The sequence below is a fragment of the Rhinolophus ferrumequinum genome, chromosome 27 (genome assembly GCF_004115265.2).
Source record: "Rhinolophus ferrumequinum isolate MPI-CBG mRhiFer1 chromosome 27, mRhiFer1_v1.p, whole genome shotgun sequence".
In the NCBI taxonomy this organism is placed as follows: Eukaryota; Metazoa; Chordata; class Mammalia; order Chiroptera; family Rhinolophidae; genus Rhinolophus; species Rhinolophus ferrumequinum.
In genome coordinates, this window is record NC_046310.1 from 8,617,739 (window position 1) to 8,636,671 (window position 18,933).

The 18,933-nt window shown below is 40.3% G+C and overlaps 1 protein-coding gene across 15 annotated transcripts in view; it reads right to left on the reverse strand.

Annotated features, from left to right (window-relative positions):
- Window positions 1-18,933, reverse strand: part of ESRRG (estrogen related receptor gamma) — a 549,261-nt gene that overhangs the window by 205,438 nt on the left and 324,890 nt on the right. The window contains exon 1 of one of the 15 annotated variants that reach the window (XM_033099782.1): window positions 167-395. The exons of 13 other annotated variants lie outside the window; for them this stretch is intronic. In XM_033099782.1, the coding sequence (XP_032955673.1) occupies window positions 167-222 (56 nt within the window). In that variant the 5' untranslated portion in view covers window positions 223-395. Of the gene's footprint in view, window positions 1-162; window positions 396-18,933 lie in introns of those variants that run through there. One more of the 15 variants, XM_033099796.1, reaches the window with a different exon arrangement.

Genomic DNA, 18,933 nt, shown 5'->3' on the forward strand with positions numbered 1-18,933 from the left:
CACACAAAACACCCAGGGCATTACCTGAATCAGTGTGCAAAGAGACATTCTGTCCACCCCCCTCCACACACACACACACACACACACACACACACACACACACACACACACTGAGACACACGCACCCCCACGCCGAGTTTTAAAAAGGAAAGAAAAAGGTACCTACTCTTCCTCGTAGTGCAGGGAAAAAGATTCAGGGAGGCAAAGTTCTACCGAATCCATGTGCGACCGGCAACCATTATGTGTGCACCCCAGCTATAAATCAAAGTTTCCTTGACAGAGCACAGTGCAATTAACACAAATGTTCTCCTAGTGACAAGCCTATAGGCACGGCCAGTTGGGACCAAAGCTCTCACACTCTCCTAATCAAGGACTTAAAGCCCCGATTGGAGCTTATTAATATGAAGTAGGGCTTTACATATGCAGTCCCACTGGCCCAGCCGCGCAGCCGATTGGGGGGCGTCTGCCCAATCAGGAGGGAGGCCACGGGAGGCTGCACCGAGCAACGCAGCCAGGCAGGTAGGACGGGTGCAGACAAGCAAGGGGTGAAAACAGAGTGGGAGAGAAACAGAGAGCCAAGACCAGGGATAGAAACGCAGTCTGTGGATCCTGGGCTTCTGCTTTCCTCTCTTTTCTTTTTCCTTTCCTTTCCTTTCTTCTTTTTTTCTTTCTCTCTCTCTCTTTTTTTTTTTTCCTGGGAAGCTGCCAAAGAAACATAACTAACTTAACTCTCTAAGCACTGGAGGCATTGGGTTTCTCTCCTACGTAAGATCCGTTTTGCCTTGCAAAGAAGAACTCACGCAGACTCTCAGTTAATTTGGGAAAGGATTCTGCGGGAAGGTAGAGAATGAAGTTTGTCCTGCGGTTGTGTGTGTCCTACTCCACTGGGGGCTGCGGCTTATTGAGCGCTGTACTTTCTCGTGCATTCGTCATCGTGTCTTTTCCTGTTTTCCTGATGTAGACGGGGCAGTTTAAAGAATCAAAGATATTCTTCTCAATTGTTGGGGCAGGTGAATGGAGATCTCATCTTTGAGGAGGAATTCAGTTTTTCACAAGTACAGAGTGGGGAAATAGTGCCTGGAGACAATTTTGAGAGGATGCCTATTTAAATTATCTGTGTAAACATTTCTTTACCTGCTGCTGTCTCCCTACCTATAGATATACGATGCATAGCTTTTCAAAACTGCAGGACAAATTGGCTTTTCCACTTTCAGGGATGGGAGACTGAGAACTGTAGTGTAAATGGTACCTAAAATCCATCTCAGAGCATTTTGACAAAATAAAGGCTGCATTTTTTATTTTTTATTTTTTATGGTAGGGAGAGCATCACAAAATAGTGCACTCCAAGTGTTCTCAGTCATATACTTATTTCAATACAAGCTTCCAAACTAGGAGACATATACAAATATATATGATTTTACCCAAAAGATCAGCTTTCTAATAAAAGGCTGTTTACATATTTGTTCCTATACATAATACACCCTGAATACTTTAAAAAAAATCAGCTCAGAAATATTTTGGAAATCATCACACAGTCTGATCATTATAAGGACTAGCTTCAAACATAATAATTTACAAAAATAAGAATTCTCAATAAAAAGTATCTTTTTCAGAGAATATAAGAAGAGGAGGGTGTTTTTTCCTCCAATAGTATATAGCGTGTTTTCAGTTTCCACGTGACAAAGAGTTTTGTTAGGTGCTATTTTAAAATACAGGATTTTTTAGACTAGCAAATGTACTTGGAATAAATACCACCTATTTATGGCAAAGAGATGACTGCTACCGTATGGAGAGTGGAAGTCTCACAATTTTGATATAATGCAGTGCTACTGCTTACCAACCTTTTGTATCAAATGTCTTACATGACATAAATAGTATAATCTTTGAAATTAAAATAAATTAATTCAGATAGTCAGCGTGTGTTAAATTCACTAAATCAGAACTTGATTCTTTTTCTCAATGCTCTCAAATTTTCTAGGTCTTCAAAAAACAAAACAAAACACAATACAAAAATAGAACAACCACATTAAAATGCAGAATATAAAAACGACAGGCATCATTTGGTCCCCCCACTGAAAAAAAGCAATTTTTCTACCATGTATTTAGTCAGAGCTAAGATACAGGCCTGATTCCTTTTATTTGTGGTTTAAATACATACAAGTTTCTAGAGGGGAACTCACATAGCAAAAACTGTGCCTGAAAATACTGTATAAAAGCAGGTAGTAAAAGCTTAATTACTAGTAGCATTATGCTGTCTATATTGTTAAATGTGAACTCTGCAATTAAGATGTAAATTTGGTTGTGAGTAGTGAATTAAAAGAGCTTTGAGATGTAGAATATCCAAGCATTCTGCAGATACCAAGGAGTGGGGGAAGATTTGCCTATTCAATCTAAAATGAGACATGGAATCACTTTGTAATTAAAAAATAAATGAAAAGGCATTTGAAAAAGAAACATGATTTTTCTGAAATACAATAAAAGAAATATGGAAGCTAATACTGCATTATAAAGACAGCTTAAAAAATATCTTTGATTCAGATTACTATCTTGACTTCTGAATAAACTGAAATCTTCTGGGTACTGAATGGATCCAATTGTTACATATTTTTAAAAGATTTACAAAAAAAAAAGTTTTCTTCTTACTTTATCCAGAGACCTACTTAAAAATAATAATAATAAATTATTTAATGGATCGACGCATTCAGATTCTGCACCTGTGCAGAATCCTGTACTGCCGTCAGTTTCTTTGCATTATCATGCTGTGACAGAACCTGTTTATTCCTCCGTCGAAATGGCTTTTTAAAGACAAGATTTGTCGTCAATTATTTACCGATGGACCTTAAGTCACCACATTTCACAGGAGTTATCTTTTATTTCCCAGAATTTTCTTATGCCCTTTAGGTACTTATTTGACCCATTATGAACCATTTGATTTTGTTAGTATATATAGATTTTTAACATGGTTAGACTCATATTCATGTGTACGTCTTTTTTCTGTGCTCACAGAGATCCATGTACAAGCGTCCCCAGTTTAGTCCCCATTGATCTCTCAGGAACCATATTTCATCTATGCAAGGTGCAGTGTCCACTAAGCTAGCTGCTTTCCGAATGACCAGAAGTGCACTAGGTTTTCAGAGCTCTCTGTTTTCCCCTTGGGATTAATATGTCACCTCTACAAGTCCAGGACCTAAGATTACACCTACTGTCTTGAATCCAGTTTAACCAATTTAAAATTTAAAATGATCTCTATGGCCCTAAACTTGTGAGATAGCCTCCAGAATATTTTCTAAACACATAGCTTAGTCAGTTCAAGAATCTTCCCGAGTGATAGAGTTTTCTCATCTTGAAAGAGGAAAGAGCGGATAATCACAGGAAATATACACAGCACGAGCAATACTGGGCATAAACCGTTAAGAGTCACAACTTCAAGGATTTGGGGGCGGGAAATGAAACAAATAGATAACAGCCTAGAATAACACATTTTGCTAACACTTCACAATCTTACCACAAGGAGTCTACCCAAAGCAGGATACATGGGACCAAACAAAAGGACCTCTTCGGATTGTTTCACAAAGAATATTAATAAATTAGTTAATATCAGTCTATTATGCATCATGCCCAGTGTCCAATCATAGTGTCAACATGTTCTTCAAACAATATAGTCCCACAATCCAAACAACCGCATTCTTAGGCGCCAAGTGACACAGGGACACCAGGCAGAAAATGTATTTCGTTTCCATTTGAAACAAGGAATGGCAATAAACAAAACTGAAGTGGAAACAAAAGGTAGATAGATCCCTGGTGTCTATAGCAGAATTTTTACTGTATTTTAATCAGCATCATTTCCTAAAACATTCTACTAATGCATACTTCTGTTGCTAAAAGGTGATGAGACCGCTTCAGTCTTGCTATCATTACTGCATATTAACAGCTATTTCTAGGTCCCACTTTCCTTTTCTGAAAATTAACAGGACTAACCTGAATTAACATGCATATAGTCACTGCCCTAATGTTGGAAGCAAATTTTGATTTTTGTATTGCACAGGTGCCATTTGTTAAATATTTAAAACCCAACGAGGCATCGCAAATTTATAGATTTTTTTCGAATTGCCTCGTAATCTACCTCTGCAGATCTTTCCCCCAGATCATAAAACCTTTGAAAAGCTGTTTGGCTTTTTGAACGCTCTTTCCTGCTGTCTTTCATATAGCGCACGTTATGTAACATACCAATGCTACAGAAAGCAAACCAAGACTCTTATAAACTCCTAACTTTAACACCAAAAGAAAACACACAATGAGGATCCCTGGAAAAAAATGCTTAGAGGACAAGCAGGAAGCCTGAAGCCCAAACTCCCTTCTGCCCCGTCATGAGTTGTGTGGCCTTGAGCAGGTCACCTCACTGATCTGTCTCTAGTTTCCTCCTCTGGGCCTTGGGATTTCTTTTATGCTGGAAACCTGCTTAACATACTTTTCCCACTGAGATCACGAAGCCGTCTTGCGACGTCCGTATGCCTACTTTACTCTATATTTCCACCAAACCTCTATCAATTCATCATACCTCATTTTCTGTTGCTTTTCATTTCTAGGGCACAGGCTTTGATATTTAAATTATTGTCTCGATTGGCAAGAAGCAATCATGTCTACTGAAAATGATCACTTCCACAGAAGCACTAATAAAATCCTCTCCTTTTGACAAACCACTTGTCCTGTAAATCCATCCCATATCCAAATTACTGAGTCCATGTTAAAAAAAAAAAAAAAAAAAAAAAGGCCCATTCTCTGGGGGGCAATTACATCACCTCAGTAACACACCAAACACTTTTTCCCAGTGTGTTTGTGAAAGAGTGGGGATGGAGGGGGGTGGGGGGGTGGAACAATCAAAGGAAGACAGAGAATCTAATAGAGGCAACCCAGTTTCTGTTTAATTAATTCAGGATTATTTCACTTTCATTTTGTCAAGCTAATAATATACATGGTAAAATGTCAGTAAAAATTAAATTATAAACTACAGTAGCTCCAATGGGAAAACTGACTTCAGTTATGCTGTGTTTCCCACATACTTACCATGGTAAAATACCCAATGCATTTGATACTACCCTACAAGCTTTCTGTGATCTGCACGGCATGTATTTACAGAGCAATCGTTAACATTTTGAGATTACACATTAATAAATTGTTGCAGTTATATTCTTTCCTGAATGTTAAGCACCATGAGCTAAATGCAGAAAACATTCAAGGTCAGTGTCCCGTTTTAGACCTTTTCAGGCAGCTGTAATATTATGATAATCAAGCTTAAAATATTCCTATAGAAAGAGTAAATTAGCCTTTTCACTTGAAAGATGATTATGATAAACAATAAACCTAAGAGAGGACAAAAATCCCTATTTTTAAAAGCCATAAATTGTTGACTCAATCATGTGTGTGATAGTCTTGTCCAAAATAAAGGGTGGCTCAGCTCTGAGGGGAAGGCGGGGGGAGGAGTGGAGACAGAGAAGGAGGTGGAGGTGACACCATATGACAGATTTCAGAATAGGCAGTACTTGCTTTGATACCAGTAAACCGATCAAATTATCCGCATTAACCATCCCATTCAACAGACATTTGAAGCCAAAAATGTACGTCCATGGAACATCAAAAAGCACAAAGTATTTTTGGTCCCGATGTATGTAAAGGTTCGACACTATTTGAAAGTTCTTTTGCGTTTGCTTCCTTTAACCCTTTGGTCCAAATTTTCAAAGGACCAGTAAAGAAAAAAGTGAGATATTTAGCATCTGGTGTCCATATAAACAGGCTTCAAGAGGTTATTGCACTTTTTTGATGTTAGGATTCTCTGACTCACTTCAAAGGTCCCTTTTTATAAATGAATATAGTTGATAAAAATCTACTTCCCCCAGCCAAGGGGGATTAATTAGAGGTGTGTGTTTGTCGTGCCTGGCAGAAAGCAGGAAACTGTAGAGGTCTTCTAGTAAAGGCGTAATAGCCTATTACAGAGATATACCTTACTTAGACCCAGGTTCTGATTCTGAGGAATGAGGCTTTGGAATGGAGTCACCACCCATCTAAGTCTCAGTTTCCTCCTCCATTAAATGGGAATAACCACAATAACGACCTTGCGAAACTGTTATGGAGATTGAGTTAAGCCATTGTAGCACAGTCTGGTCCTACTTGAGGGGACCACGTGACCCAGTGACTTAAGGACATTCTGACTTATACCAGCTGTCCTAGTCTAATAATTTACCATACTTCCTCCCTATACTCTCAAAAGTGCCTCAGTTTGGATAATACATTTTACTGTCATCTTACACCGAGTGAGCCTTCTGTCAGTGTTAGCCATGCTATTTTTAAATCTTATTAAATGAAAGAGGAGACATAAGACAATGGTGCTGTCCATTCATTTGGCCTTCATCTTGGACTCAGAGCTCAAGGGACTTAATACAGAAAGGAAAATGCAGTGCAAGTATTTCCCCAAGGAAAATGCCCCAAACTTTTACCATAAGATGATGAGAACCGCTTGCTAGCATACTGCCACGTACCTATTGGCTCAATGTAATAACAGGAAAAAATAAAAGATGTCCCCTGAAGTGTGTGAGTGTGTGAGGAACACAGACTTGGCAAAGTGAAGGGATTCTGTTGAATGTCCAGAGCATTCGATTGTACATTGTCTACCAGAAAAAAGTGGCGAGAGAAATCGTTCATACTCCTTTTCTCTTCCTTTAAGACACTTCTTCCGCATCCCTCTACCTGGCCGTTCAGTCAAGAATGCTATTGATTTTTATTACTATCCCGAGCATAAGCTCATTCACCCAGGAGGTCCTCTGATCAGATATCCCAAGAACTTAATTTCTTCTCAAGTCTTCGCTGTTGTTACACTGAATGATCAGTCATCTATGGCAGCACAGAAAGTCTGGGGGTACATGGATTGCAGGCAGGAGAAGACCGTGGGGAATGGAAATCCAACCTGGTTACCTTACAGGTGAGGAAAACAAGGCTCAGAGTGGTTAAGAGCCTTGACCCAGGGAGCACATCCAGGTAGCAAAAAAACTCGTATTAGAAAAGACTGCATTTTGCCCCTTTCCAGTGCTTACTCAGCAAAAAGCTACTGAGTTTCCCTGAAAATAAGACCTATCCCGAAAATAAGCCCCAGTTAAAATCATCAGATGGGCACATGTAGTATGTTATGATGATGTTCCAGAAGAAGGTGACATGACTGTATTTGAATAAATGGTTGTACATGAAAAAAATAAGACATCCCCTAAAAATAAGCCCTAATGCATTTTTTGGAGCAAAAATTAATATAAGACCCAGTCCTATTTTCAAGGAAATACAGTAAGAATGTTAATCTCACAATGGTTGACAAAGCCAGTGCATCAAACTCAAGCTGAGAGCTGAGCCCTCCCAGGACAGAGGTCCCAAGTAAGAGCCAAGGCATGCCTGATCCCAAGAGATTAATATCCAAGTGTATACCAAACTGTCCTCTGCCTTCTCCAAAAATCTAGAAAAATAAAATGAGTCACCTGTTAAAAGAGAAGGGGGGACGAATTAGAGACAAATTCTCTCTTGTTTCCCCAGCTACTTAGTTGCCTTTTTCTAAGCATATTTTGACTATCACTCCTTTGAAGGATCCAGTTTTTATTGAATGGTCCCTCCTTTCCCTACCCTAACCTGTACTCAGCTGTGACCTGGGGAGCTGCATCAGATCTGACAGTATCCCCAGGGCCAGGAATGGAACTTGGTAACTATTCCTGTCTGTCCATGGTTTAGGAACACAGTCAGTATGTGATGGATGAGAGAATGAATGAATAAACTAATGGCAAATGTTATTACTCAGTTTATTATTAATCAGTTTAAGGGAGCCTGCCAAATGTAAAGATTATAATTCAGATGGATTATTAGAGCAATATAAGGAAATTTAAAAAGTAAGATGATTAAAGAAAAAAAAAGTAAATGGAGAGGAGGGAGGTTGGTAGAAAAAGACAAAAGAGAAGGAAGAATAAGAAGCCCAGGACTGCTGTACTACGGTACCCTAGTTTTCACTTACTCTTACTTATTTATTCCACTGAATGCTGAATACTTTCGGAGAGGCGGTGGGTTTCTCCTCTGCTGGGAGAAGTCGAAGGGAATGAATGAATCAGCAGAAAGAGACGAAGGTCTGACCTTTAGGCCACTCTCTGCCTCTTTGCTGCCTCTAATTCTCTAACCGAGTCCTATATGTTCTGTTTGGTGGTTTCATTCCAAAAGCAAGATGCAGATGAGAACACACCACATCAGGGAGAGCCCCCACCCCCCACCAAACCCCCCAGCCGAAATTTCTAGAAAACCACATTTTGGGTACAAAACAGAGTGAGGCAAAGAATTCCTTTCTCATTCCCCTGGTAGATTAAAATAACAGGAAAGGTGACGGGGGAAGGGAGTACAAGGATGATACTGGACCCTGAAACCCTGAAGGCCTTATGTCACCTGTAGTTTGTCACTAAGTACACAGCTATTTGTAGCACCAGCTTCATCCAATCAAACCTTGTGTTACAGAAAAGCACATCACATAATGAAAGACCGCTGTTGTTTTTTCCAGAGTTCAGTGATCACTTGAATTCGACAATTAAGTAAACCAAGGACAATTTTCATTCGCGAGAAAAGCAGCAGATAAATTCATCCTTCAATAAATGAGAACTCTAAACAAAGGAGTAAAATTTAACAAAGGAATAAGATTTTTCAAAGTTCAGGTTTTTAAAATACAGCCAGGTAGAAAAGCTTGGCTGCTTCAAAAATTTTTAAATTGTAATAAGTAGAATATCTAATATTTTTGCTATAATTTAACATTAACAAAGCAGTTTTCCACACATATCTTTTGTTTCTCACAACAACCTTGCAGGGCAGGCAGAAGCTATATTATTATTGTCCCCATTTTACAGATGATAAAACTGACATCTGAAGGATTTATTTGAAGGCCCAAAGACATTAGCTTGTTATGTTACAAAGTCAGGACCTGAATTTCTTGTTTTCTTAAATTCCCAATCTCAAGCTGTTTCCTATGAATCTTTTTGCATCCTCTTAAAAAGATACCCAAGGAATACAGAAAAGCCATCACCAGTCTGCAGTTTATTTTGTTTTAGGAAAGTGGAATAAAGTTGTTCCTTACCACTACACACCTCATTCTTCCTTTCTTTTTGAGGAAATGCTCTCCTTTGGGATGTCTGCTCTGTACCAGACCCTGTCGGAGTTTCCCAGGATAAACCCATACAAGTGAGAATTTGAAATACCAAAAGGAAACCTGGGGTCTCAATTTCCCTTCTCTCTCATTGATTTCACTCAGAAAGGTGTGGTTTAGTTTCCCGTGGATTAGTTTCTTTTCCCCAAGTTTCACAGCAATGCAACCAGTGTCTAATTCTCAACATCTAAACCAAGGAACAAGAGACCTAAGAGGCACAGAACCATTCGTCACTAGAACAGAAGTAACAACAATTTTTAAAACTTTACATTTCATTTAAAAATCATCAGATTTGCCTGGAATGTTTCCAAGGTTTCTTCATTAATAAAAAAAAAAAGAACCCTGATTGACGTATGATGCAAGAGCTTTATAAACCTCAGGGTTCATTTTAGAACTGTTCTGTGTCGTGTCTCTGATCTTTCCAGAATGCTGTAGAAGGGGACTGCATTGGATAGGGCCAGGCGCTCTTGGGTTTGGGTGTATTATTGCTCAGAAGATCTTGGAAGGAAACATGGCCACAATTTGTTTTCTCTATTAGCAAACATGATTAAATGAGACAATATTCGTTTTAATGGGTTCTTTCTGTGGTTCGAGCTTCCCATTTTGGCCCCACCAATGGCTTCATTTCCATTGATTGAGCAGTTACTCCTATTCAATTATTCAATCCCTATCAATATTTGGAGAGGGAGGGAGTGTACATGTAAACATTTTGTTTATTTTTACCAGATTTAATTCATGGGCTCTTGCTGGGGGCTGGGGGTGGGGGGAGAAAGTCATATTTTATAAATAACTCATGGCGTATTGGAAAGAAAGTGCTCCTTTCCTTATAATTCTGGCTTTCTTGAGTCAGCTACAATGTTTAACCACACAATCTACCCTGTGGTAGACAGAACCCCCTGTCCAGTACTTCCAGGCTAGCTGCAATGTCTCCTCTTCTGTGAGCCTCCTCTAGGGGGGCCACAGGTGGATCAAAGGCTCTCTCCTGTGTCCCATAATGCTTTGCACTAACTGGTCTAACTGGATTGATTATATCAAGGTAGGTTACACTATGTCTCTATTATCTCCATTTAGTAAGCATCTTGATAGCCTTTAATCATCTCTGCTGTGACTAGAACTGTAATCTGGACATTTTAGGCTCTCAATAAATATTTGCCCAAGAAATTACTGATTTTGACAAAAATTGTCACATTCACGCTGCCTGATTTCTTTGTAAATGAGTTTCAATGTTTCTCTGAAGAAATCCTGTCAGTACTTTAATGGGGGTAATATATTCACTCTTTCATAATTAACTGCTCACTAAATGAAACTTTTGACTTATGAGGAAAAGAATATTGTTACTATTGAATTCCGATCCCCTAATCCAGTGGATAAGAAGAAAATATCGACTGCGTTATTCAATATTCATTTTGTTGCACAGTGATGGCAAAACCCTGTCCTCTCCCTACCCTGCCATCCATGAGAGAACCTCTAGAACCACTGTTTAGCATTTTGAATATGTAAAATCATACTCCTAAATGAATCTATATCCCTAAGTGGCCCTGAGTGGGCTCAGTTAACTGAATGATTTACTCAACAGCTTGATTTTTCTGGGTCACTACACTCATCTCTTCTTGAGAGAAGACAGGAAGAAAAATTCCCAAGTGGCTTTTCCTAAAGTATTAATGAGTACCCATTCTAGACTGTACAATTCATCCACAATCTGATGTTTCGAAAGAGTTACAGAGCATTTTAAAGCCAATATTTTTCCCCTCAGGTTAAAGTCAAGCTGCATTTTAGGGTAGGGTGTAAAAGAGCACCTCTGAAGTTACCCCATCTCCTCCAGAAAAGGGAGAAGTGGTAGAAAGAACAGACACGAGGAGTAATGGTTCTTCTCGGTCATCTGTGACCTTGTGACGTTGGACTTGGCATTTCATTTCATTGGGCTTCAGTGAAGAATGGGATTGGACCAGTGCAGTAGTTCTCAGAGTGTGGATTCCAGACTAGAAGGATCTGCGGCAACTGGTTAGAAATGCACATTCTTGGGCCCTACCCCAGACCTCCTGAATCAGAAACCATGGGCTGGAGCCGGGCAATCTGTGTTTCAATAAACCCCCAAGGTGACTCTGAAAACATGCCAACGGGTGAGAACCGCTGGGCTAGAGGGTCGCTATCGTTCTTTTTGGCTCTAAAATTCTAGTTTCATCATCAGGAACACACAGAACTGTTAAAACAAAGAGCTCGGAATTCACTTTGCTATTCACTTATTGTTTTTTTAAACTTTATGTGGCAATGCCCTGAGTCTTAGGAATAACGCTGTACAAATCACAAATAAATAACTAAATAAATAAACTGCTGTTGACAACTCGGGCCAATTCAGGCAGGAACGTGGCTCTCGAGCATTTAGAAAACTGTAAATTGGGTTACTTTTTTAGTGAGTGTATCCCCGCTTGTTTCATCAGCTGTTCATGCTTCCAGATCTGAAGTAAAAACCTTAGAAATGTGAGGCGTGAGGTGGTGACCAGAATTGCTGGGAGTGGTTCACTTCCTGCTTTGAGCCTGGCTTTTGCCATTCTTTAGCTGGTGACTGATGAGCTGGTGGGTTGGTCCTTTTGTCTCAGTTTCCTCATCTTAAAATGGTGATGACTTTGATCTCACATTGTTGTTAAGAGGATTAAATCAAATGGTCCCAATATCAGTGGTTTCAACATGTGAAAAATGCTGATCCCCAGGCCAATTCATTTATAATCGCAAGCATCAGGATTTTTAAAATCTCCCCAGGCAAATTCAATCAGCTGCCAAAGTTGAGATTTGAGAACCACTGGCAAATTGCTTCCCACAGGACGTGGGATCATTATTTTACCATCATTGAACCACATAAAGGAAGTGTAAGTAAACGCATAAACTCCGATATCGGACAACCTCGTTTCCATCCTGGTTCTTCAGCTCATTGGCTGTGTGATTTTGGGCAAGTACCTGAATTGTTTTGTCCCGGCGTTACCATTTTTTAAGAAAAACAATGAACAAGAGAGAAGAGAGGATGAAAAAAAACTACCTGGCCTGTGTCCTTCACAAGGTTGTCCTGAAAACAAATGAGGTCATGTAAATCGGAGCCCATTGTGAATTATGCAAATGTAAGGAGAGGTATGCTTACATATAGCCCAGTAACCTGCAGAAATGTCAGTGGCCCTGTTACGGGTTAGCTCACTAAATTCAAGTGCCTTCTAAACCTTCACCAGTCCCGCAATGAGACAAAAAAGGTGAATTAAGCACTGGGGAGGTGGCTTATGGTAAACCGAAAAGCACACGTGGGCCTCAGCTTTGTGTGATGGAACGCTGAGGGACCAAATCGACATGGATCCATCAATTTATGACATTCTAACGAAAATATGTGCAACGCCGCCAAGGCTCTAGGAGAAAAAAGTGAACCCCAAAGTGTTGATTACGGAGGGGAGGAGTCTAATCTAACACTATGCCCTCACACTGTGCTTCAGAATACAAACAGATGTGCAATGGTGCAACAAAATAGTAATGTGGTAGCATAAACAATACAATCAGTTGCTTTTCGTCTTCTTCCTTATATTCTTAGGCCTCGCGTGAATGGCTTCGTAATGAATGTGGATGATTTTTCTAATTGATAATAACAGGGGGGAGGGGGATAGAATGAGTGCGGGCGAAGTAGTGAGTGGAGACACCAGATTCTAGACCTGAGAGGTAAAAAAAAAAATGTCTCACTTATACATAAAAGATTCTAGAACTTTCAAACATCTGACAGATTCCTGAACATGCACCCCTGTCTATTACTCCTCTCTACTTTTCTCTGTTCCGTCTGCTTAGCAAAATCTTACTTACCCTTAATACTTAGTCCACTCTGGGGTTTCAGAGCAGGCTTCTTGTATGGAGAGCCCAGCATTCCTGGAGCAACTCCACTCACTACATGCTATTGACGTTTTCCTCCTATTTGTCTGACTCCCCCTTAACTGTAAGCTTCTTGAGAATAAAACTGCGTCCTGTTCAACTTTATGAATAATCCCAGCTCTTAGGACAAGTGCACAAAAGATGATCTCTATAGACTCATTAAACTGAAGTAAAAAGCTGTCTGGCTGCGGGAAAGAGGCAGGAGTTCCTAGAGGGGCAACAATAGGTTGTCATCTGTTCATAGCTCTGTTGTTTGATAACAACACTTAGCAAAGAAGGTTCCTGTATAACTGTCTTCGGTTATCTTTCGGACTTTCTACTGGAGGTTAAGTGAGAGAGCTGCCAAGGGCGCTTACCCAGTGGACATAACTGGTAGTAGATTCCTTGAAATGGTAATGTTTGATTCTCTAGGGACTGGCGCAGAGTCTATACCAGTGGTTCTCCATGCGAAACATCACTGTTACCTGGAAACAATTCCTGTAAATTCTCAGGCTCCCCCTGCAGAAACCCTGAGGGCAGAGCCAAAAAATCTGTCTTATCAAATCTTCCAGGTGATCTTAACGCAAGTTTGAGACCCACCGGTCCAAGCTAATGAATGAGAGTGAAAAAAAAAAAAAAAAACAACACAAAACAGTCTCAGTGTTCAACTTCTTTTCAACGTCATTTCCCTAATCTAGCTCTTCTCTATTGGCCATGGCACCCCAAGCTCTGATGAACGAGGGTTTCTGAACACACCAAGACACAGCTAACTTTACAATTCTCATCTCTGGCCCCTCAGAAGGAAGAGGTTTAAGACACACACGACCACCCTGTTTCTTTTCTAGAGTCTATCCAGCCAGATGCCTTCCTTCTATTTTCCCTGCAGATGGTCTTGTAGCTGTGACCATGGACTTATCTCCAGTCCTGAGTCTGATCCTGACCTCCAAAATGGTAGCCTCTCTCCCGCTGAAGACCAACCTTTGCATCACTGACTTGCTATTATTCTATGCTTAATAGGCCTGACCTGTGCAATCTTTTTTATCTGGCTACGGTCTTCTCTCTAAATTCTCTATTTTGAATGACTACCGATTTTGTGACATGAAGTCTGCTCTATAATGAAATGCAAACCATGAAAAGGCTAAATCAGTTTACAAAAAAAATCTATTTGTCAAACAGTGTGGCGATGTTCCCAATTTAGTCAGGGCAGTTCATGCAGCTCTTGATAAGGGAGGTAGAAACGTGGCTGTTCACCGAACGAAAATAAAGGCATGCATGCCACAGATACACTCTCCTTTCAGAAGTCTTTGTTGTAACTTGTAACTAATTAAATACCCTACACAAGAGACCTACACACACAGCTAAACCAGAGCACTTTTTTCTACCAGGGAAGAGCGCAACACTAGCTTCCCACATGCCAATCCTTACATTACATTTCCATTTCTATACGGCTTCATCAGCCTGATCAAAAAAAAGCACAAGGGGAGGCCATTTTTGTTCAGTTTTGGAGGAGAGAGATTTCTAAGCCCTGAAAAGGAACGAGTTTACCATTTAAAAAAAAAAAAAAAAAAGACGAAGAAAGAAACAGTAATCCTGACTTAGATGCGCTTTGGAAAAATAACGCTTTCCACAGACCTTTCTATATAACCAACAGAGTAATTAAAAAATTATCAAGAACTCAAAGGGTTCAAATTTTTATTTGTACTACTTTGCTCACTCCTAGAGTTCATTTGCAAGCAGAAGTGTTCTGTATTAAACTTGACATGTTTTTCGAGTAGTTATGAACTTACACTGTCACCATTATCAATATGGGATTTTATATATATTGATATTGACCTTCTTTAGTTTTTCCACCTTCTGTATTTAACGGTATCATTGGGCAGAATTTGAAGTGTTCATTTTCAGTGGATATTTTTTTTTAATCATCTAAGAAATGGATTCTCGAATATAACTGGCACCTGTGTCTTCTCTCGTCTTTCACGACCTTGTCCCCAATGGGAAGACTGTCCAACATAATGGACTCACAATGGATATAAAAGCAAAACATTGTCTAAACAGAGGAGCCATTACTAGAGAATTAAAAGCTCTTTGGGGTCAGTGTAATTTATAATTGTTTCTTTATACCTGTTCACAATCCTATGTCACTACACACGGAGATCCCTCAGGTGAAAACGCCATCCCCAACATACCTGCACACACCTACAGATCGCTTTTCTTACCTGGACACTCAGAAAGAGTAACTCCTCCCTGGAGGCATTTCTTATCACACCATCATTTTGTGCTCTCATATCAGTTTGTACAAAATTTTATTTCCCCCATTAAACTGCGAGCTCCTTGAAGGCAGGAATCCTGTCTTATTCATCTCAAATACTTGGAATACAACCCAAAGACCTGACCCAGAGTATGTTCAATAGATGTCGACTGATTGAATGAATGAATGAATGAATAAACGAATGAATACAAGCATAACAGGGCACCTGCCTTCTGAGCTTTGAATTGTAAGTTATGAGAAAAATTAACTTACAGTCACCAAAAAATGCCACACTTTCGCACAGGCGTGCTTGGAAAAAATTTGTAAGTTTCTAAGAACGCTTGGTTCTAACTTTACGTCATCTCCATAGTCTCAAAGTTAAATTCCAACTGCCAGAATCTCCTAAGGAGTGATTTAACTGGTCTCCGTCCCCCCATTTTCCCGCTTCTTTCTAATCCATTGCATATGCTGTTCAAGCACTTGACTCCATGCTTTTCTATGTCTACAGGACAAAAATCAAGATTTTCGTAACCTGAAATTCAAGTCTGTTCACAATCTGACCTAAGTCTTCTTTCCTAGCATATTTTTCACAATCCTGCTTCAAACAACCTAAGTAGAACAATCTCCACTTAACTGGAACGTACTGAAATACGTTCCTATTTCCAGGATTTGGGTCCAGCTATTCCCCCCCCCCCCCCCCCCCCCCGACCCCAATCATATATTGAAAAATGTACCCATTTGTAATGCTCTTCCTACATGTGCTGTGTCTTTACAAACAAGGTTAGAGCCTTAAAAGAACGACAGGGCCAATTCTACTTGGGAGAGGAGAGAAAGGAGGTAGGTTTTCTGAGCCAAGTCTTAAAAGACGGTCAGGGGAGGAAGGATTCGAGGTAAGTGAAACAGTCTCTAATGACAGAAGAGAAGCGCAGGGTCGGTTCCCTCCCCCACCCCCAATGGACTGTAAGTTCCTTGAGGACAAAAGCATCCTGCTTCATCTTAATAGTTCCAATAGTACCTATAAGAGTGCTTGTTTACAGCAGTTGACCAACAGCGATTTCTTCAATGACTCTTTATCCGTTCCTGTACTAACTTCTTCCAAATCTTTAATATGGTATCTTCCATATAGTCGCTATTCAGGAAATACCAGTTAATGAATGATTTTTTAATCTTTCAGTTCTTTGAAAAATGCGAACATGGGGGAGAGAGACTGAATGGAATTTCAGTTCCTAGAAAAAAAATTCTGATGAAGCAAAATTAATGGTTACGAACACAAAATAATCGTATTTTGTTTACACACCCAAAATAAACTGTAAATAAAAATTAGTCAAAATGTTGTATTCATACCGCCCTCTGGTGTTGGACTCTTGCAGACCCAGAATACCTCCAAGTTAAGAGTATAGGGAGATTTTGCCTCAAAAAAAAAAAAAAAAAAAAAAAAAAAAAAAAAAATAGGAGGGCTCCACCTTTCCCAATAAATGGAAAATGAGCGTAGCATTGGACGGGCAGTGTCGTGTCTGTCAACTTTGCTTCAGTGTTCAAAGACTGAATTCTTAACTCCAACAAGGTATGGAGCCTCCAGTGTATTTGTTTAATGGAGTGAATTCTTCCTTTTGTTAATGTCACAACCTCACCATGAGAGCCACTAGAGCCCAGTGGAATGAGGCTGCTAGCTGGACGACAGGTCTTTGTAAAAAAGGAGTGCCTTAAAACACAAGATGACTTTGCACCAGTAGCACACAATGGAAGTCCACCCCGTTGCCAAATTTGCTAAGTATGAGAAAGGCCGTTGAGTAGAAAACGAAAGTCACAACACAGGCACAATCTATTCATTGGCTATTAGTGGAAGGAGAGTGTGCCAAGGTGCCTGAAATAGAACCATAAACCATCCTCAAAGCGACTTTCAGGTCATGGAGAGAACCCCGGGACAAATAGCTCAGTAATAAAACCGCTTGTCTGGCTATGGCACAGAATTCAGCAAATCTGATTCCGTATGAAAAACATCAAGTCTTCAGGGTAATTTAGAAAGCTGGTTTAAGTTTTCCAAAAACAAAGAGCATATTTGAAGGAAGTCTGAGTTCCCGCAACACAAACTAGAAGTAAATCTTAGGGGTTTGCCCAGCAAACTGCCAGCCACCAAGGGCTCTCAACAGTGTCATCGTCACCAGTGCCATCATCAGCATCATCGTCAGGGTCACCGGCATCAGGATTGCCAGCACCCACAATGCTGCTAGCACCGCGAGTTGACCACGTTCCAGGTCTGTGCTCAGCATTTTCCATCACTTCGCTCATCTGAGCCTCAAGATCACCTTAACAAAATTCCAATTTTGCTGATTGGGAAACTGAGGCTTCCTAAGGTACTACAACTTCCACAGTGGGTCACGGGCAGGAACGGTTCTCACCCGGTTCACGGGACCCTTAACCACTTTTTGCCGTGAAGTACCAGACCTTCCTTTATCTGTAATCGCTCTGAATACAGTACTCCATGGAGTCTGCTTCTGTTTATTTATTGGCTGCGTCCCTCTTTTAATCTAAGGTGCTGAGAGGAAGGTCTGAAAGGGTGAAATGATTTAAGAGAACAAAGAGAGCAATCTGGGGTGGGCAAAGAACCAGGAGGGAGTAAGGAATGCACTGTCTGCTCCAGTCTCTTTTACTTTGTGTCTGAACAAATGGCAGTGAAAAAGAATGCCAAACTTCAGGGAATCCAGTCAATTTATTTATTTATACTACATCTGGCAATCACTTACCACATGGTTGTTAGCACCGCACTAGGTGTGAAACAAAATATTCACACACAAGAGAAGTGCAAGCCCATGTCCTTTCCTTAGACAGTAAACATCAACTGTACGACAATCAGAGAGTAACCCCTCTGATGTTTTAATCAAATCTTTGATCTCCTCTGAGTCTAGTCCCACACATGCACACAGCCCCCTCTCCACACACTCCGGAAAGCAAAGGTTCAACAATGTCAGCAATCCAAAGATTTGAGTCGAAGACTTTCAAAACGTATGTCCCAATAAAAAGAAGCAAACCTGAGTTTCAGACACGCACGCATACAGGACTCATAGAGGTTATTTCCACATCTCACCATCTTCATTCCTGGCCATGCCTGCTGTGTTACCTGAGTCGTCTCCTTTTGGCTACAAACGTGTCCCATCTTCCATCTGTTCTTCTAGCACTATCGCTGGCCTACTGCCACTAGAGCTCCACCAGCCTTCATGATGTCACTCGACTAGGTTTCCTCTAGTCCCCATTTGGGTCGCTCTCCAGGTGAGATCAGGCAAGTGTATTTTTCTTTCATTCCCTGCGCAGGTTTTAATTTGAGTTCCATATTAGCTAACGCCTATGTTTTCTGCTCTATTTATCAAAGCTTGCAGCTTACTTTGCTAGGGTCAAACAGAGAGTCTCATATTCCTCAAGAAATCGTTGGCTCAACTCAACTCAGCACAGGACCTTACTTTTCCTTTTATAACCAGATGGCATTTAGAGGTGGGTCTGTTAAAGATACTTCTCCCTGAATTGTCCCATCTTCGTTTGAAGGTTGCTTTTCCTTCTGTCATGTATTGAGGAAACATTTATCCAGTACCTGCTCTAGTCCAGATTCTGCTCG